The 22256-nt window shown below is 42.3% G+C and overlaps 1 protein-coding gene across 2 annotated transcripts in view; it reads left to right on the plus strand.

The window, feature by feature from the left end:
• LOC111871394 overlaps positions 1–22256 on the plus strand; it is a 326134-nt gene that overhangs the window by 155749 nt on the left and 148129 nt on the right. For both annotated transcript variants that reach the window (XR_002844013.2, XM_023864483.2), the window contains exon 2: positions 11279–11335. Coding sequence is in view for 1 of the 2 variants with exons in the window: in XM_023864483.2 (XP_023720251.1) it covers positions 11279–11335 (57 nt within the window). In the remaining variant the exon portion in view is untranslated. The remainder of the gene's footprint in view (positions 1–11278; positions 11336–22256) is intronic.

Genomic DNA, 22256 nt, shown 5'->3' on the forward strand with positions numbered 1-22256 from the left:
AATTGCTCATCCTGCACAGGCCTACACAGGTACGGACAGCTGCCGTTCCAGGAACGACATACTCGTACACTGATATCGGAGTCTGTGACAACATAGAGCGTAAGTGCCATTTCTAGTTCTCAGGACTGTATTACTTTTGCGTAGTTACCATTTCACATCAGTTCAACTTCCATTCCATCTATTAATTTCGTATTTCCTATTCCATTGTGGGCCGGTCACGGTAGACGAGCTGTCTAAGGCTTCGCTCGCTCGGAAACCGGGATCGTGGGTTCGAATCCCACAGAAGCCATGGGTGTTTAGTATGTGTTTGTGTTGTCCTGTGTTTAGGTAGGGACTTGCGACGAGCTGATCACTCGTCCAAGGAGTCCTACCGTCTGTAAAATAATCGCATGAAAAAACAACCTCGACACCGTAAAGGTACAAGAGGAACGGATTAAGCAAGTAAGTGTTTCATTGTGTGTTCTTTATCCGCCGTAGTTCCTATGTTTCTCTAATCCACACTTACAGGTTATATAATCCGTTTGAGACCAGTCACCAGCAAATGACAGAACCGTGACGGACATATATATGTAGTTCCGTTAATTTGTTTAATTATGAATTAAATTTGTGCATGGTTGGTATTGCGATTCGTCTCACTTTACGTGGGTACGTCTTGCAGTCGGGTCCTCTGGATCTGCTACCGAACAGGTTGATGGAACGGTATTTGCATTCATAAGATACTCGATCCAGGTCTCGGTCAGCCAGACGTTCATAATAATTTTTGTCTTCTTCATTCTCTGTAGATGCCTGATGGGGATGTTCCTATAAATACACAATGGCCCTCTTACTTGCTTATCCTCCACCTTCCCGTGCCATTTCGCATCAGGATTAAAGAAGCTGGACTTGCTATCAGCTGGTTCTTTAGCCACGTGATTAACGGGTGTCGAAGGATTAGCAGAAAGCTTATGAGGAATATGAGACGCAGCAGTCCAGGCGCATTGTGAATTACTATTCCGTTATTTCACAACAACAAAAATCCGTGTTTTTAGTCCGCAAGCGAACTATACCGACCGAGCGACCGCCATTTGTCGGCGAAGTTAGTGCCAACTTTTGCGGATAGATGGTATCGCGTGGTCAGCGCAACAAATCCCCACGGCCGTTAATTTTGGCTTTCTAGACTTGAGCCACTATTTCCTTGAAATAGCTCTTCCCTTATCCTCACGAGGCTGAGAGAACCCCGTTCCAGACCCACTACTTCTCAGAAAATCTGGTAGCGCAGGGAATCTAACCCGGACCTCTGGATCTGTAACCAGAAACTCTGACCACTAGACCACAGGTCTCGTTATTTGACTCATGAAAGAACTCTAAAGTTAAAGTTTCCCTTGTTTCTAAGCAACACGCATTGAAGGCCTATGGATGAGTGGAGAAATTGATCCACGTAGTCTTACTCTCGACACTGGTTGGAGTGAGTGGTCCGGCCTCGGAATGGGCCCAAGGTTCGCAATGGACGGCAAGCTGTTGCCAACCGAACCAGTCTGGTCCATCCCGTGATCTGATCATTGTGGGCTCCACAGAACGAGGTATCCCGGCTCTCTGTTATGGCGGGAGTGCAGGTTAATAGAAATGCATTCTTAACCTCGGTACTAGAAGTGGGTAAGTGGTCTGCAGCGCCAGCCTGGATCCAGTGAGGGCGAAGAGGAATGTTCATGTCCCTGGAGGAAAAGGCAAACCTCATTCACGTCAGCCGGTATCAGGTTGGGTTTCGAGGTGAATACGCCCTGAACTCAAGTCTTACGCAGCGCCTCTGTGGCCACCCGCCTATTTCTCTTCCATTGGGTTAAGGTTACATCCCAGGAGAGACAACTTCCTGGACCTTGGTGGCTAGAACGATAGATAGCTTCTCAGAAAATTGGTAATTGTATTAATATATCGTTACCTTGAGGTGTTTGAGCTTATTGTGTTCGCCCTTTTTATTTACATTATTGTTTATCATCTTTTATGCCTTATTTTTTCTCCTACTGCCTCCTTTACATGATCTCCTTCCCCTCATATGCATTTATTATTCTTTTCCGTTTGATTCGTTTACTTTCTCTACACCTCCTTATGTATATCCCATAATTTTCACGCAATCGCAGCTTTTTTTCGCTTATTCCATCATCTGTTCTTTCTCCTTAGATGTTCTTCATGTTCTTTGCCGCATTTCCTTCCTTTTTTGTGTCTTCTTTTATTCTTTATTGTTTGTATGCTGTTGTGTATTACTGTATTTACATTCGTTCGTGAAAATTTCCTGCTGATGCTCCAGCTGGATCGAAGCATGCGGCAGATGTACATAATAAACTAATATAAATAGTGTAATACTCGTTTATTTATTACTAATTGTGTTGAAGGCTGTAAAATAATACTATATGAAATTTTGTTAATGATCCAAGTTAGAAATACAATTCAATGACTAGTAGTAAATTTCACGAAAATTGCCAGATGATGATCCAGCTGGATCGAAACATGCAGTAAATGTACATAATAAACGAATATTAGTACAGTAACATTGGTTTATTTATTACGAATTTGTTGTTCTGACGGTAGCATAATAATATAATCTCTCTGATTCATTCTTCTCTCCTGTGATTTTTCTTTCGTTTTCCTGTGTTTACTGCCATTTCTCTTGCGCCCCTTTCCTCTCTTTATGATTATTCCTTCTTTTCCTCTCCACGTGTGGCACTTACGGTTTCTCCCCCTTTTCTTCTGGCGCTTTGAATTGCAAACCTAGCAACCAGGATGAGAACGTGAGACCCACGTCCACGGATCCAGTACCACAAACATCAGGAACTGAAGGGACCAGGACAGACAATTTGAAGCGGCTAGTGCAGTCTTCTAGACAAACAACGCTCGGCCTTGCAGTTCCTCTAATGATGATTATGGTTAATTACGCACAAGTACATGATCGTTAGGACCGGTCGTGACCGAAACTGGGGCTGAGACAGCGTAGCTGCACGACAAACCGCTGCACGCGCTCCTACACACGATAAGGCGTCGCGACACTGATTGTCATGGGGTGAGAGCTGAACTTTCGTGCTGTGTTGTCGGCACTGTACGCCTCCGCTCGCGAAAGCACGAAATGGCTGGCACTGCGCTGTTCGAGGCATGTGACAGTGCGACGTGTTATTATGGGAACAAATACAGTACACCAATGATACTGTTACAAATTACCACGAAGTCAAAATCAGAGTTAGTTTACGACTGTCGGTTTACCGCCAGTCAGTTCGTCTTGGCGCCAAGACCCTTGAGGCTCTCGACCGGATATATATTGTTTTGAAACTGTGCCCTTGCGGTCATAGTGCCTATGTAACATCCTCTCTGACGAAAGGATGGGTTTGTCTCTTATGAATATGCTTGGCCTTTTGTCAAGTGTATGTATCGCACATATAGCGTGTTATTGAAAAGCCTCCCTTTTGCACTGTATGTAAGTCCTCTGTCAGTACAGGCTTTGGAAAGCAAACCATGCCTATCTGAGTTATCTTATGCTACAACGGCAGCTTAGATACGAACGGTCGTAAGCTTGATCGCTGCCAAATTTAATCCTCTTACATTTTCTATGTCTGGCTTCGCCTTGTTCTATGCTGCTGTAAATTACAACGCCATGAAGAAATATATATAGAGCTATAGCGCTACGCATTCTGTAGCCTCAAATGGAAGTTGTTCGGCTCGTACGCCGGGCGCTTCTCCCCAGGAAGGAGCTCACACTCCCGTGTCCACTGACTATGAGACTTAGTGTTCTCCAAAGATGTTTTGGATGCGACGATGAAAATTACTAGCAAGAAATAATCTCCTGCTTTCCTTTCGCTACCTGCTGAGTATTTGATACGACACGAACAGCACAGAAAACAATGTGTCCAACAGTCCTTCTGTCGTTGCATATGTATCCACTGCCACGGGAACATGTTTACCGAGCCATTCCCTAGTCCAGCTGTCAGGAGTTAGGGACTCATACACACAGGCAACAAGGTGATCTGATAAGGTTTCTTTTTATTTTTTTTCAAAATAAGGGAAATAGGCTAAAAATGGTGACAGCAGTATCTGATAGAAAAGTCTGTTGATGATTAGTGTTGAAATAGGTTGCATCTTAGTTCTGAGATTGTAATGGATGACAAGCTGAATGGAACCAATCCCCCAATATCGCAGTCGTACTGCTGAACAAACCGTGTGGTTCATCTGCTTCTTTTTGAGAAGTAGGCAGAAGGCTGATAGGAATGTACGCGCACCTGGCAAATTAAATTTCAGTTTGCAGAGTAGAAGTTAAAGAAAAACTTGTATCGTTTTCCTGTAATTACAGGTCTATCTCTTGAGTTAGGAAACCAGCTGAAATTTTATTAAATCAAAATTTACGTACTAACCAGAAGTGTCATAATTTCCATTCTTCGCCGAATGGTATTACGATTGATTGATTGGCAGGATATTATTATTATTATTATTATTATTAATTTAATGCCATTATATAGACTGTCTTATTTGTATTTTGTCTTTCAGTTATATCTGTATTTCTACGTACTCGTGCCAACTTTGTTATTGTCCTCTGTGCTGTTAAGTTTGCACGTAAATAAACATGAATTTAATTGAATTATTATTACTACTATTATGGTTCTACAGCCCTGTGTTGGGCCTTGGCCACATTTTCGGTTTCTTCTTCATATACACAGTCGGTAGGACTCCTTGGGCAGGGGATCAGCCCGTCGCAAGTCCTCTACTTGCACACAGAGCAACACAAACACAGAATAAACGCACACAATACGTACATCCATGCCTTGAGTGGGATTCAACCCACGATCTCAGCGTTCGGGTGAGAGAAGACAGTTCATGCCTTATACCGCGCCCACTGTGATCGGCAGGGTTTGCAATATGCAAGGAACAAATCAAGGAATGCATACAAAGTTTTAATCGGAGAACCTGCAGGGAAGGGCTCTTGATGGTGCCTGGGCGTAGGTGGAGGTGTAATATTAAAGTAGATTATGAAAATGGATCCTCGTGGCTCAGGGATACTTCAGTGGCGGGTTCTCGTGGAAACAGCCAAGGAAAACGGAGCGACTGTTTTCAACAAGACGCTGTCTCATGGAGCCGAACCTGTTGCTCCATTTGTGTGAGCTACTTGCGACCTCTGCAACACTGGCGGGTTCAGATCGCTCTGGGTATATTGTTGTTTGTCAGAATGTTTATACTGGTACTAAAGTTGCTGTTGTCCAATTAGTTCTACAAAGTCTAAAGAATTTACTCGTTCAGTATCCGAAACGGAGGAGGACAGTGTAGTCCGTGTTAGCGGAATATTTATGTAGTTACGTCTTTCTCTGTGTATGATTTTCGTCAATATGATTGTTTATTGTTCGGAAATAAGTTATGCAAGTCACAGGCATGCGCAACAAAAGCATATGCAAGGTACCCAAACATAACCTCATATGAATTACTGGAGAACGTAAACAAATATTAACAGAAAATTTTTTAAATATGTACAAGTTAGGAGCCAGGATAGCGTAGTCCGTATAGCGACAGGCTACGGGCTGGACTATCGAGGGGTCGGAGTTCGAGTCCCAGTAGGGCTTCCTATCCAATGGGTACCGGGGGCTCTTCCTCCGAGGGTAAAGCGGCCGGGCGTGAAGCTGACCATCTCCAACTAGTGCTGAGGTCAAGAAAACGTGGGTTTATACATCCACTCCCCCATACGAATTTATGACATTGTGCTTAATTAGCTAAGCACCAGGAGAAATTTACGTTTTTACCTTACCGTGTTTGTAAATACACGGCACTGTCCACACATACACACGCGCGCGGGCTATTTATCTTATGCAAAATTATGATTTTTTAAATGTTTACAGTATTAACTTTCGCAACAAAGAGCATTTCGAAGTGAGGGATAATTCTACATTAACCGTTCCAATCTGGAGGACCACCCATTGCTAGCTTCTTGTTCAATATACTCTTAGCTACCTTCCACATATGGAGTCCATCTCCTTATCAGCTCGCTGAAGGATCGCCGTTTTGACACGTAAGGTCTAGGATGCTATGATGATTCAAGCATGTGACTACAGTGGGACACATACATGCAGAACTTTGGTGGAAAAGTCTCTTGCGAAAGGTCTATTTGGAAAACCCGAAAGGAAGTGGGAGTTAACATTAAGAAGTATCGTACAGATATATGTCGTGAGCGGTCGCGTCTATTGGCGAGCTTTGTTATTAGCGGTGTAGGATTCTATCTGAATGTTAGCTACTTCTATCATGATACTGTGACATGCCGCCTGAAAGTGGGAACAGTGGAAACAGAGTCAGACGTACGTTGAAGGGCATGGCTGATTTCCGTTACGACAGATAGCAGGAACGAATCGTTACCAGGTAACAGGTTACTAAACACACATTAGCGTGGCAACGAACACGCAGATTACAACAGACGAACCGTTCAAGGGTGTGTTCAATTTGCGGTCCGCGCCGGGTCACAGGAGAAGACGAGAGACTAGAGACCAGCCCGAGATCCAGAAGAAATACAGTGAGAGATTCATTAACAAGGAGTTCAACGTGTGAGCTATTATAATCAACTGTAATTGAAATAGAGGCGTCCAGCAAATCCAATCATCAAACCTAGAACCCACAATTATTAGTCACGCAAGCTCGTATACGTGACAATACTTTGGCTCATATTGGGATTCTAATTAAGTATGAGTAACGTTTCTATAGCTCATAAAATAAAGAAGGGGCATGCATCGCAAAGAAGGGCATGGCTCTTAGAGGACCTTAGAACCAAGGAGTAAGTAAGCAACGTTCGCATGACTAACATGTTGTTGTTATTGTCGGAAAATAAGCAACAGTTAAGTACTGGCGTGCGTGGTTCTCGCTCATTATCATGAGTATCATATTCTGTGCCACCACAATTAGACCACTCGTCATAATTGTATTAGAATGCTACAGACGAACATACAAATACACACACATATATGGGCGCGCAGACACATGGATTTTGTGATGAGATTAGCTATCACCGTAAGGAAGACCTCCACAACAGCCAGCAGTTTCATGACCAACTGAGCTATAGTTAGAATTAGTTTTAGTTTAGTAGCCTTACTGCCCTTGAGAACTTGAATAAGTCGATGAATTAGGCAAGCGATGCATACATTTTGTAACATGATTCCTGAAAACCGAAATAGCGAAGCCAAAGTAGACGTTCATTGATAAACAACGACTCTATAAATAGCTTCCTGCGACAACGAATACATAAGAAACAATTGAAGTATTATTGGGCTATAACGATGGAAACGGCGTTTTCTGTTGTATCCGCTCCTAGGCTATATAACGAGGATCCAAGGCCAGCTCAGAGAATAATTGAAGGAGTCTCTTGACAAGGCAGTCGAAGATGTTTGAGAAGAGATGGCAACTAGTTCAGTTGAAAAGTGGCGTGTCATTTGAAGACTTTAGCGAGACTTATAAACCCGTTGCCATGATACGACTAGTGTAGACTGAGAACCCTAGTGTGTGTGTGTAACGGTGAACCGTAAAGTGTGTAGATCAGCGATAGCGCTCCATTACTTGTACTTACGAGTTGAATGTATAAGTGCAATAAATCAAATCATTCAATCCAAATCCCTTGTATAATCACCCCTACACGTGACAATGTTGTGTATAAATGAAAGTAAGTTAAAACACACGGTCTAGGCAGATAGTCGTTTCTCTGTACCTATTCATATTTGAACGAGACAGGATAAGAATCTGATCGTGTGACGAGGACTTGTATTTACGTAATGCTTCCCTGCACCATCTGCAATGAATGGTTCGTCGGTCCATCTGCATGCTGTAATCATACGAGTTGAGAGACGAGGCCCCTGCTCCATCCCTATCACGTAATATTGCCAAAAACATTAACGGACGGGGTGGTCCATCGCCATTAGGGTCAACGCAGTATTTGGGGGATAAATGTGGCCACACACACCTGCAGCACGGCTCGCTTAGGCAGCTCTACATCCACACAGACTAACATGGCTGGATTTATTTCGTTTCTTTGTCTTCATCTATGTAATCGTAAATATTGTTGTCACTGCGCCCTCGGTGTGACTGTATCCATTGACGTCATCATCTGAGTGAAGTATGCCTAGGTTAAGAATGGCAGAAACTTTGGTACAGTTGAAAGAGGGGAAACGAAATCTTTGTGTGTGTGTCAAGGAAGGTACCCATTTTAGATAAAAATAAAACTGAATGTATGTATAGAAATAACTATATTGTAGCACGTAGACTCCTTGCAAAGTGGTGACTCTGTAAACAGGAGCGGTTGCTAGGTAATGGTCGCAACATGACGTAACATTACAAGAAATATGTTTTCTTTGTGGTCCGTGCCGGGGCTACATAGGGAGCGGAGTGGAAAGAGTTAAGTGGAGCGAGTTGTATGGTGAATTAGTGAATTGTTCAGAAAACTGCGGGTCAGTCTTTGTGAGCTATTGTTGTTAGACGCAATTAGCTGAGGCAGGGGGATAGTTCGAGAACCCAGAGGAAGGGGAACCTCCGCCGTTGGAAGCCGTTGTCGAGCAAAGACTGGCGAAGTCAGCAGACTGAGAAATCTTAGCGCGTGCTGTAGTGAGGAGACGAATGCATGAATTAGCGAGGTCGTTATAATTACTTGTGGTTACGATCTCTAAGTGGTCAATAAATCCAATCACCAATCAAAACTCCCGTCTATAGTCGCAGTCGATCATGTGACAATAATATATATATATACATACAGTAGAACTTGGTTATAACGTCATCAAAGGGACCTAAAAATAGTGTCGTTATAAACGAATGTCGTTGTAACCGAAATGGGCACTTCCACAGTAGCCTTATGTTAGTCACGTAAAAATCTACCAAAAACCGAGTTAAAATGTTGCATTTTTTTAGTGAAATACGTAGTTAAGTACAGACTAACGTAACATTAACGTGGAATTGCCCAAATGTGTAATATCAAAGACATATTACAGCGCTTTTCACTGACAATACACACCGCACTAATACTGTATATTAAAGGTAGGCCTACTCACCAAATTACAGTAGATTACATCAATTGTTGTGCCTTACTGTACCTAGATACGAGTACAGTAATCAATTATCTTCATCTGTTTCCTGTTACTTGCCCAATACACACTTTCTAAATTACGTTCAATGTCCATATCAGAGAAATTCAGGAATGAAAATGACGTTACATACGAGGTTGATGCATTTGTGCATGTCGTACTAAGCAAGGTACAAAAACAGTTGCTTTATGAGGAATTAGTTCGTACCATTGAATATTTGACGCAATAGACAAGGTGTCGCAGAAACCGATGTTGCTATAACCAAGTTTTACTGTATATGAGGAACTTATGTTAATTATTTATTTTCCTTGAAAGATTAAAATCTTTCATAACAGTTATTCAGTTAGTGGAAAAAGGGATTATTACAAGAACAGTTGATCCATTTGAAATTGACAGAGAGTGACAGGGTCCCAGAACTTTACTTTCCTACGAATAAAAGTGACCCAAGAATACAAGGGGCCCACATATGGAATGGCGTGATTCTAACCCTTAGAAGGAAGAAGAGAATCGCCTAGTTATTATTCTCTAGCAATAGTAGTCGGACACCAGACGTCCCTAAATACAAAGGCCTGCCATGAACACAGTCTGTTACACTTATATTCACCTCTTAGCGTCATTACCAATTTCCTTGAGATATATCTTAACATTAAACTGCCATCTTCTCACTCTTTCGTGTAGCCCCTTTCCAACATCTTCATTCAACAGAATTCTATGTTCATTTTTAGACTGCAATTTTGTACGCCCATCATGGCCTCCCGGGTTTCACTGTCTAAACGATAATACGTGGTGTGTACGATTCACAGACCTTCTGATTACGTACTACCCAGCTCATTCCCTTCATTTGTTTTCTTTGTTAGCTTCAGATAATCTCCTGAGCACCTGTTCGTAATTGAGCACTTCTAACTTACATTTCTATCCACGAAGTGAGATCCCATGTTTCATATTCTATGATGAAAATGATGATGATGACGACACACAGGTTTGTCAAACATAATTAAATGCTGAAAATGGGACAACGAATGACTCACAAGAACTCGTGGTGACGTGACGAAGCAGATTCACAAACAGCACCAAGAGGCAAACTGCAGAGTTGGTAATTCTGAATCACATGAACCTACCACAGATTCTTGGGGGGGGGGGGGTTTGAACTCTTGGTCTCAATAAAGAAATAACTATCAATAATAAACAAAAACCGCAAACCATGCATAACAATAAGAAACTAAACCAGAAAACACATGCACCATATTTTTTGTAATTAAACAAACGTTGCGGGTAAAGGTAACGTGTGTTTTTTTAGGGGGGGACATGCTTCAAATTAGAAGAAATAAAATTAACGTGCGCCTAAATAAAATAAGCCGGTCACGGTAGCCGAGCGGTGTAAGGCATGTACTATCTTCCCTCGCTCGGAAGCCGGGATCGTAGGTTCGAATCCCACATAAGGTATAGATGTTTGGTGTGTGTATGCTTTATTCTGTGTCTGTGTTGTCCTGTGTTTAGGTAGCGGCTTTGCGACGACCTGGTCCCCCGTCCAATGAATCCTACCGTCTGTAAATTGACGAATGAAACTGAGAAATTAGCTGAATGCTCGAAAGTGGGAGCGAGAGAAAAAATGAAATAAACCAATTAGAATACTATCTTCGCTGGAACCATGCCACAAAATCTACATAGCAGCATCAAGTATGGTACAGCTTATAAAGAAATCGGAGATGATAGACACTTGGCGGACTGCAAGGAGGCGGGGCAAGAGGGCATGGGATATTCTCGAAATGACGTATCCCATTATGCTTACAGTGTAGATGTAGATGAAGTTTACTTCTATTTCTCATAGAGCCATTTCATTCTCTTTCAAGTGCACTTATGTAATGTATCAGTATGTGGATTAATATATATTTATTTGGAGACCTAGACGTAGGATTGAGAATAATATTAAAAATGCTTGATAGAAGCAGAGACCGGAACTCCTTTGGCTCGACACATAATTCACTGATTAGCTTTTGTGACGACGATCCTTGACGAAATGGCGGGAGTGATTACCAGCTCTTCTAGGAAGGCTGTGTCACGGAGTTAGGGTTAGGAGCAATGGCGGGCGGCAAATGGCGCCGCCTATCCAGTAGTTTTACAATTCTGTAGAAAGAATTGGATTCGTTAGTTATTGCCACTTTATGGTTTTAAAAATGTATCTCAATTCTTATATCTTTATTTATATATATATTTATTTTTGTTTTCAGTTCTCGGACGGTATGAACCGGGAGTCGACGTGTCTACAGGGCCCTGATTGCTTCATGGTGAGTGGATACTTTATATAGTACTGGCTCTGTTGCAAGAGGCAGACTTCAAGGTCTCACTTGGTCTTCACGTCATATCCATGAAATAAATAAATGATAAGCCGATCTGGCTGAGGCTTCTTCTGTTTCTCTTTTCCGTGGCACGAATAACCAATAATATCCACCTTCTGTTTTTGGGAATCTGATTAGTAGGCATTGGATTGCCCTCTTTGACAGGGGTATGTCCGTCTCAGCCCTCTACCTGCACCAACACAAATATAAAACTCAGACATATATCTATACCTGAGTAGGATTCGAACCCACGACCCTCGTGGACTCGTGGCAATGATTTGTTGTCAGCAAAGATACGAAGAGCAATGGCAGAAACGAAGGATTAGTTCAATAAATATAAAATGTTTCCTACATTTATAAAACTGTTGTTCGTACGTTACCGAACTTAAGATCTGGCAAAGGACAGGACCTTGATACATAATGTAGACGGTGTTCTCGAAGCGAACTTCTAATAAATGAACCAATCAAGCAGCTAACTTTCGTGTATTAAGAGAATTTCGCCTACGGAAACAATAAAAGCAGTATATTTCGGGTCTTTTAGGAGCCAATTCAGTGCATTTGACATCGTTTATCTAGCGCCCTGTTTGCAGTACTCTCCCTGCTTCCTTGGAAGGAAGCCTGCAATATCATGTTAAAGAGGATCTGAGGATACTGACTGTTCATCTGGCTCGGGGCAGACAGCAGTGGTGGGCTGTTCTGAACAAGAAACTGCGGCGTTTCATGAGATGCCAGGTACTGAGAGGCTCAGTATGTTTTAGCGGCGGGTCTCTTGAAACTGTAATTAACATTCGTGCTGGCCGTGCCATAGCTCAGACCGTTAGTAGCCGGCTTCCCACCGCGGCGGCCCGGGTTCGAGCCCCGGCCGGGTCATGCGGGACTTATGGTGGACAAAGTGGCATTGGGGCAGGTTTTCTCCGAGTACTTCGGTTTCCCCTGTTAATTCGCATCCCACAGATTGCTCCACAGTCACCATCATTTATCATCTGAGGCTGGTACAATAGTGGTCGCAGTACCAAGGGAACTCAATCTCACGCCATGAGAAAAAAACATTCGTGTTCCTTCAAAGCAGAGAACATTTTGGTGTATGAATAACGGTGAACTTTCCAAAATAAGAAGAAAGACAAGCTGACAAATCCGTTTTCCGTTATCTTGATATAGTAAAGCATATGATGCAATCGTTTTGTGTAATTGGTTAGTAAGAGCCGATGCAAGAAACATTCTTGGGTTCTGCCTAATATTGCCGCTGCGTTGCAGTCTCAGGACTGACGAAGTTTTCTCGAGGGCTTGATGCAGTGTTGTGCAGGCTTCTGCTGCCTTCACCGTCTTAACCGTCCTGCAAGAAGAAACGAGCTAGATATTTTTGAGTTGCGTTCTTTGCTATTTTCAGTACCGAACTGGCGTTAATGTCCACTTCAGATGTGAATCTGACTGCTTTCTGCTTTTATGAACATTCGCTCTTCGAAAAACACTTCAAACGAGAACTGTAGATATGAATGAGACCTGTATTTATAAAAGCAGCCGGGATAGCTCAGTCGGTATAGCGACTAGCTACGTGCTCGGTGACCGAGAGTTCTGAGTTCGAGTCCCAGTAGGGTCAAGAATTTTCTCTTCTCCACGTAGTTCAGACTGCCTCTGGGGCCCACCCAGCCTCCTATATAATGGGTACCCGTGGCTTTTTCCCTGGGAGTAAAGCGGCAGGGGCGTGAAGCTGACCACTCAACTCCAGCTAGTGCCGAGATGAAGAAAACGTGGATCTATACATCCACCCTCCATGCGCCTTCATGGTATAGTGTTTAATTAATTAAGCTCAGGGAACAAATTTACCGTTACCATTCATCAGTAGCTGTACAGCTCTTCGGTACTGACCTCCTCTTCAGTTTCGTAAGTCTTTTACGCGAACGGTAGGACTCCTTAGACGAGTGGTCAGCACCTCGCAATGCCGCTACCTACACACAGAACAATAGAAACACAGAATAAACACACAGGCATTCATGCTTTGAATGGGATTCGAACCCACGATTTCAGCGTCCGAGCGAGCTGAGACATTTCATGCCTTAGGCCGCGCGCGGCCACTGTAATGGGCACGTTCCTTTACCTGTGTACGTGTTACGTAGCGCCTTCCCTTTTGGTGTATCATAAGCCGCCTTTAACCAAAATGTGGTCTTCGTGTAGAGTAAAAAAGTAAAGCTGTCCCTGTAACAGGCCGTGAGGATTCATAGGGTTGTGAGAGGTTGAGGGTCCCACATTATCTAGACAATCAGCTCAAAGATGGCGGTAAGGTTGTCAGCCTTACACGCCGGCCGCGCTTTACTCCCCAGAAAAATTATTTAATTAATTTCTGGTACTCATTTCTGTTAGAGGCTGAGTCGACCTCAGGGCCATATTGCGGCTGGAAGGATTAGGTCAATTGATAAAATCCAATTAACTCATCGGGACTTGAACCCACGACCTACCGGCTTGTAGTATAGCGCCTCAACCAACTACGCTACCGCGTGCCCCCTTCGTGTAGACTAGGTTTTTATATTCAATCGATACGGACCAATCTTAAAATTTGTGGCAGGTTACAGCAGTGCCAAATACCACATTTAACTGAAATGATGCATTAATTTATAAGATGTAACATGGTGATGATATATGGATACCATCTTTTAGTAATAGCCATGTTTGTTTCTTGCGCATGATAAACAGAACGCAAAAATACCTTAATAGATTCCCGAGGAATGAAGGTACCCCGATTTCTCCGTCCATTGTTAAAAGTTTTTCTATCAAGTTATCCCTGTGTCTAAGCACCATCACATAAATGAGTACAGGAGACACGGAGGTGAAGTTTTACGCATAGACTTCTACTTATGATGTCTGTGAATCGTTAGTTTTACGCTCCGCTCGCTTTAATTCCTTTACCAGTTTGATAGGAGAACCAGTCTAGGTACAGGAGACATGCACAACCATGTTTCTGACCGCAGTCGAACCCCGGTCGATCAGACCATAGGCATTCACGTTACTGAATAATCCATCAGTGGGCGAAACACCATATTATAGATTTCATAGGAATCTGAGGTAACATTTTCCACTTAAAATATAATTATACCTATATTTTAGTTCTCTGTGCGGGTTTATCTCGTGCACTCAACTTGACATGTCAAAAATGCCGTAATAAATCGAGAAAACTAGTTAACTTTTTGTGTGCTGTCCCATCCATTGTGTTCTCATGGGTATAAAGTGCGTGTGTGCAATTAGAAATGGACCACATGATTTGCTTACTGACTGACTGACTGTCTGTCTGTCTACCTCTCGGACGATTTTCTCTTCTGATATTTGTTATAAAAGCCCTATGTCCAGTTTAATGTAAACAGAATGTACAACAAATTGCATTCTGAATTGGAAAACTGTAAATGCAAAAGTGGCTTTAAATATCACTGTTCTTTTCTCGCCGTAGGAAATACGGAAGTCAAAGGAGATTAAGCATCTGACACAAAGTAAAAGATTAATATAAATTGTCTAGACTGTCACCCTAATGCTCTGGAGGTACCCGGTCCCATGTGTTCATTTCTTCGTTCGATTGTAAATTTTACCCCACTTTTCTAAAGTAGGCTTATGCTATCTCCATGCTGCCTATGTTTGTGTATTTCGCCCGTAATGTTTTTAAATGCATGATTGCATCTTTATGAAATTTGGTATGTGTATCATGGCGTCTGAGCCCATCTCAACGGCGCACGTTATAAATCCACTCAGTCTTTGTGTCTGTGTACGTAGTGTGTTCAAAAAGTATCGAACCTTTGGTCGGCAGAAATACATTTATTGATTTCGAGGTACAAAACCCTAATCCCCTTCAAAGTAGTCTCCTTGGTAATGCACACACTTCTCCCAGTCCTTCCGCCATTTTTGGAAACACTTCTGGAACGCGTCTTTTGGAATGGTGATCAGCCGGCACGTCGCATTCCACATGATGTCTTCTCTTGACTCAAATCGGGTATCCCTTCTATCATTGCTTGGCTATGGCTCGTTAAACACTTTCCTGCGGCAACGAGTTCAAGTAACAATCTACTGGAAGCATAATTTCTTATGCGGTCCGTGTCTTGTCAGATAACAGTCTGTGAGTCTGTTGCTTGGTAACAACTCGATAAAGACATTCTGTGGCAACGAAGAATTGTTGGTGACGTCGTTTTCTATGCGGTCCGTGTCGTATCAAAGGAAAGCAAGCTATTAGTTCTTCTCAGAACTTCTTGTTAATAGTGCAGCTTATGTAGAATACTTTCAGTTCAGGACATCTCTGGGGGTGTATCATACCTTGCGTAGGTAACCTTACGGAGGCAAGGTCTCTGATACTGTGGCTGTTTCTCTTTATACGTTGAAAATAGAATCTAGTAACATGGCTTAAAGATAGGATGGGATTGATCTGGCCCAGGATAGGGACGGGTGGAGGGCTCTTGTGAACACGGTAATGAACCTTTGGGTCCCATAAAATACTGGGAAATTTTCGAGTACCTGCACAATTGGCAGCTTCTCAAGAAGGGCTCAGCTCCCTGAGTGAGTGAGTGAGTGAGTGAGTGAGTGAACATGGCGTAAAGATCAACATCACTATCCAATGATGATTCCGATGATGACGAGGTAGGCTAAGTTACAGTAGCCTGAAATTGTAGCCCATTTTGGTAAACAAGAAATTAAATTAGTTTTTCGTTTGGGAGCAGTCTTTCGAAAGCAAAATTTTTGACGACTTAATAATTAGGGGGAAAAAACGGGAGGTTAATATTAGAAGAGACCCCTATGTTTTGAAAATGTGAATTAGTCTGAAGTGTCATAAAATCGGACGTAATGACATAAGTTCTCTTTTGTTTTCTTTATGTTCTGTTCGAGAGAATTAGATAATTATTAAGTAATTAGCTTGGTGCCACAACCAAAACAAATGCCACCTGTCTAATGATGGGTTATTTCTACTACCGGCGGCTGGGAAGAAGAAAGTGGGTGAACTCAGCGTGAGGTCTGGTTACACAGTCTTGCTGCTACGGCATACTTCAAGGTAAGTCTCCATGCCTCAATGAGTCTCACAAATTTTAACGCATGCAGCTATGCGACTCTCTCCAGAATCCGACAGCTACAGTTAATATGTGCGCGCGCATGGCTGTGTAGTGTATTTTCTCAGTCATAGTACTATGTATTATAATAATAGGCACATTCTGATTCATCTTGGCTTCATGAACTGGGGTCGCGACTCACAAATTGCAAACCATTTGACCTTCGCGTAAACTTCGTTAAGATGAAATGTGACTGTTGTGATTGGGGTGGAGTGCGGCGGAGCAGATGAGGAGAGGGAAGTATTGTCTTCTAACGGACCGATGGCTCTGCCCTGCTTTGTCCTTGCCCTCTCTCCTGGGATATCCGCCATAATTGCGTTATGTTCACAGCTCCAGTATCCTACAAAAATTGTTACGCGCCTAGTGCAAAAGTGGCCTATACTGCTTCCATCTAGCAGAGGGTAAGATCACAAGACACGGAACTGATGAACATGTGTAAGTAAACCTACTTTACAGGTTCTTTGCCGTTTTGCTTACCTCACTGTAGTTTCGGGACTGCTCAGCCGGTATAGCGATTGAGCTACTGGCTAAAATACCAACGAATCGGGATTCGATTTCAGTCAGAGGCGAGAGATATTTCTCCTCTCGATAATATCCAGACCAGCTCTTTCTACGTATTTGGGTACCGAGCGCTATTTCCCAGGGAATAAAGCGGTCGGAGCATGAAGTGGACCACGTACCTTCATGAAATGCGGAGGTCAAGAGTCTTGAAGCTACACCCCACTCTTAGGATATTTTTACATTTACCATGGGACTTTGTGTTCATTTATTGAAAATACGAAAAGATTTTGCAAAGCTATTCACAAAGCGAGCTTGCCAGTACCAAATTTAGTCGAAATGCTTTCAGTAATCTTAGAAATGAAACCTTGAAAGAGATGGGCAGACAGACTGATGGACACGACTTCACCTTTTGCATTCATATCCTGCAGTTCGTGCAGATATTCTCAGAACGTTTTTGGCCTTCAATAGATTTTCTTTTTGTTCTTTTCTTACTGAATCACTATAAAACGGACCAACTGGTTAACCTAGCGTCATAGTCATCTCAGTGGTAGCAGTTGTGTGGCCCTGTATTCAAATATACCTTTGCTGTTCCCTTAACGACAGTCTGTTTTAAATTCATATTATAGTTTTGTTGTGTAGCGAAGTAAATATTATAAATCATTTGGTCTATAAGAGCAGGTGTGCTACTTTGTAGTGACAATTTTCCAGCCTAATTCATTCAAATACAGTAGATCTCGCAATTCTGGCTAATATAGGTTAGGAGAAGTCCGCAATATTGAAATATCTATGCAAATTATAGAACATTATCTCGATGAGGTCCTTGGATTTTTCAGTTTACCTAATCCTTCCAGCCGCATTATGGCCATGGGGTCGACTCAGCCTCTAACACAAATGAGTATCAGGAATCTTCCTGGAAGTAAAGAGCGGTGGGCTCTTAAGGGTGACAACCTCACCGACATCTGTGAGCCGGTTATCTAGAAAATGTGGGTGTCTCGACGTCTCACAATTCTATGGGCCTCCATGGCCTGTTGCAGGGATAGCTTTAACGTTTTGTATAAAAATTTTCATTTCGTAGTTATTGAAGGTGAGTGTATTCTTTTTTCAAAATCCAGCAGAACATTTTAACGTAGTTGGTATTACAACATGAATACTGTGTGACGAAAAGAATATAACATCATATGAAAATATTTATATTCAAAATGAAATGGAAAAATGTGTTTTCAGTATAAAATAGATAGCGTATGCATATTTTGAACATCTCCGTTCTGGACAAGTAAAATACACAAAAAATGAAGGTATCCCGAATTAGTGATGTTTTGCTTTACGTTTAAATTCTCTTTGACTTTGTACTAATTTTTCATCTAGTGTCTTTTTCGGGGATACGATATAGGCCCACCAACATTGTTTGCTCTGAGTACGTCTGGTCATACTCCATGTGCTTTTGTTTTTCTACAATAGTGGCGATCAGTTTGTGTTAATATTTTAATTCTGGCAATATTCACAGTTTGCATTGACTTCTATATTTGCAGTCTGTGTTTACAGGGCAGTTGGCCCACTCAAATAGAGAGGACACTGACATTTAATTTCTGATATAAAAGCTCTTTTTCACTGACCTTGATTACTATATGAATTTTACGTTTTAAGTTCCAGAATTAGAATAAGTAGGATATGAGGTAACGAACCTTGCCCGAATATTTCAAAAGGAAAGGAGTCGGCAATTACATTCCAGAAAGAAGCGGCTGTGATGATAATTGTATTGAATATCAAGCCTGGAAATCATGGCCGCCCACGTAGCCTAACTTCACTTTGTACCACGTCTTGCATAGTGGTCTCTCACTGACTCACTCACGGAGCTGAGTCCTTGAGAAGCCGCCAGTTGTGCAGCTGCTCAAGAACTTCCCAGCATTTTATGGAACCTGAAGGCTCATTATGAAGAGTTATTGCGCGAAGCATTCCATTGCTTCATGCAGGTTCAGCGAGACCAGGCATATCGAGCTTATGACTGTGTAATGGCCACGATAACAAGTGGAATTCTGCTTGGATGTTGTTCAGGCTACAGGGTATATTCGGTGAGATTTTTGTTGCTTGTGCCTACTTCGTGTGTCCTAATAAATGTCGGGATAACACTCTCATATCATTAACCCCTCCTTCGAAATGTTTTTCGACTTTTTTCATCATCTTTCCATCTTATATGACTTTATCTCACAGTGTCTTTATTTGAAACCAATTCTAGGGCGTAAGTTCTTCCTTCAGAAGTCAATAGCTTCTCAGTAGGCAAAAAATTATCTGTTTTGCGAAACCCGAAATTTCATTACCGTGTTCGCAAGAACCCCTTGTTGGACTCTTTATGCTATGAGCCATTTGATGCAATCCACCCCTCATACCAAGTCTAAGATCCAATTCAGTATTCCTGTTCCGTCTATGTTTGATTCTTTAAATGTTCCAAGAAAACAATAGACCACTGTAGGTCGCGGTGCAAGGGCCGAGAATGCCTACCCCTCATACATACATTCACATGTTCCAAAGCAAAATTTGAATCCATTTCACACCTGTCTTATGCGTCCTACATGTTGTCACATCAGAATTTTGCTCTGTACAATCATCGTAACAATACTGAGTCAAGAGTACGAATTATGAAAATGTTTATTTTGTAGCTTTCTTAGCATTTTGTTTCCCTAGGTTAGGTTGTCATTAGTTGAAACGGCGTCGTTAAATACTGTTAGAATCAGTACTGTGTGTATGTGGAGGTGGGGGGTAAGCTAGGGCTGTCACGTATGATTATGCGCAGTACCTGGAACAGCAGGGATTCTCCAACGTTGTAGTACTTTTTGTCTATCTCTCGCTCCCGCTTTGGAGCTAGGGCTGATTTATCAATTTCATGATCATTTTTACAGACCGTAGGACTCCTTGGACTGGTGATCAGCTCGTCGCAAGGGCTCTACCTAAACACAGGACGACACAAACACAGAATGAACACACACACACCCAACGTCCACGCCTTGTGTGGGATTGGAACCCACGGTCCCGGCTTCCGAGCGAGAGAACACAGTGCATGCCTCAGACCGCTGGGCTACCGTGACCGGCGTTGTAATACTAGGACTACTTGAAATGGTACATAAATTTACTCAACCTTCCCCCAATCTCTGCCATGGAAGAGATACATTTGCATATTATATCAGATCTCAGTCACGCTGTACGGTGGCATCATAAACTAAATAATTATATAATTTATGTACGTACATCCACCGTGATATATGATATTATAGCCGTCACCAATAAACTTGCGAAATAGTTCACAAGACTCGTGTACATATTCCGAAAGCATCTAAATTAAATATCAGAGAGTTTCTGACATGCATGTAGATTCACTTGAGAACCTGGCCTAGGGGGTCGGGACCCACAATTTGATGACCATGGGTTACAATTAGAAATACATCCTGAACTATCAGCGTGAGTCTGCCATATCTATTCGCTATTGTCAGTTTGAAATAGCACACCTTAAAATAGCTTCTGCTACCGAATTCTACGAAAGACCTCCCCAACAAACATTTCTCACTTTCGTCCTTCCATACTCAAATCCCCGAAGTGCCATTGTATACAGCTTGGAATATAACCATAATTTACTCTCCCCTCCAGAAAGTGACAAATTTAGTTTGAAATTGCTCTGCCGGCACCTTATATAACTCAAGGATACAGCGGGTCGTCCCCCCCACACACATTTTTTCTATTGTGTCATCTGTAACTCAGGGCAACACTAAAACTGCAAGATAGTCTTCACTTTGCCTGTTTGTTGAAGGCAGGTTTACTTCCATTGTGGGTTGTTAAGGCTTTAAATACGAATGTCTCCAGGTTCTTCCTTTACTGGGGCGTATAACCAAATGTTGCCAACTTAAGGAACATTAGTGTTCTGCGTTCAGAATCCTCTTTCAGACATGAACGCTTTCAAGTTTAAAATACTGAACTCGTTCATATTTATTCAGAACCACTACCATACGTGTCTGAATTGAAGCCCCCCCCCGACTATTTCATATGGGGGAGTACAGTAACCTGAAACTCTTAACTGAAAAAAAAAAATGTTTTAATGTTATTAGTTGTAGAAGGGCGAGTCATTCATTCATATTCTGTTCCTCCCTCTGGAGTAGAGTACATCCGTGTAAAGTTTCGTTTCACTCCAGTTTTTTAATCTTAAACAATCGGTAGGACTCCTTGGACGGGGATCGGCCCGTCGCAAGGACGCTACCTACACGGGATAACACAAAAACGAAATAAACGTAGACAAATATCCATGTTTTTGGTGGGATTCGAACCCACGATGCCAGTGTTCGAGCAGGTGAAGATAGTTCATGTCTTAGGCCGCGCGGCCACTGACAACGCTGATTAATGTTTCCTAAAATCTTACCGGGCGATCAGACATGTCAATGTTGAACTAAGAACCAACGTTACAGAGATTTCCTCGGTCTCCATCGTCAGGGTTGATAGCAAAGAAGATCTGAGAACGTGATTAAAGTTAATGAGCAGTAAGGTCCATCCTGTGAAACAAGCGTTCGCTGTGCTTTCTGATGATAGCCAGTAGTGGCCGAAACTTATAAAGGAAATCTTCTGTATGAAAGTTGCTGCACGTGTTACTCATTCATTAATTTTATTTTTTACACGTCAAGGAGTCGGGACAGCGCAGTCAGTATGGCAACTGACTACGGGCTGGACGACTGAAGGATCGGTGTTCGAGTCCCGGTAGAGTTAAGAATTTTCACTTCTCGATCTCGTCCTGACCGAATCTGGGATTCACCCAACCTCCTATCCAATGTGTACGTAGGGCTCTTACCCCAGGAGTAAAGCAACCGGAGTGTGAAGCTGACCACTCATCTCCAACTAGTGCCGCGGTAAAGAAAATGTGGATTTATACATCAACACCGGCATACGCCTTCATGGCGTAGTGCTTAATTAGTTAAACACAGGGAGAACTTTACCTTTTGTACGTTTATTTTTCAAAATCTATGGAAAGTTATTATGTGACAGTAAACTAAAAATAATAATTCAAATTCACGAAGATTCTCAGTAAAATTGTATAAACTCATTTGGAGAAAAAAATTATAACGCATTTTGTTGGGTAAATGAAGGAGGCTGTGCGTACTTTTCTTAAGTGCTATACATGCTTCCCATAAGCACACTGTGGAAATGTTTAATTGGAAAATATGTTTCTTCCGACTTGAAGTTACTAACCTGGCATTTGCCTGCAGAGACAAGAAGGTGACAAAATCCCTCGTGATGATGGCCGGACAGCGGTAAGTTAAAGGTAA

This window comes from Cryptotermes secundus, unplaced genomic scaffold, assembly GCF_002891405.2.
Source record: "Cryptotermes secundus unplaced genomic scaffold, Csec_1.0 scaffold194, whole genome shotgun sequence".
NCBI lineage: Eukaryota > Metazoa > Arthropoda > Insecta > Blattodea > Kalotermitidae > Cryptotermes > Cryptotermes secundus.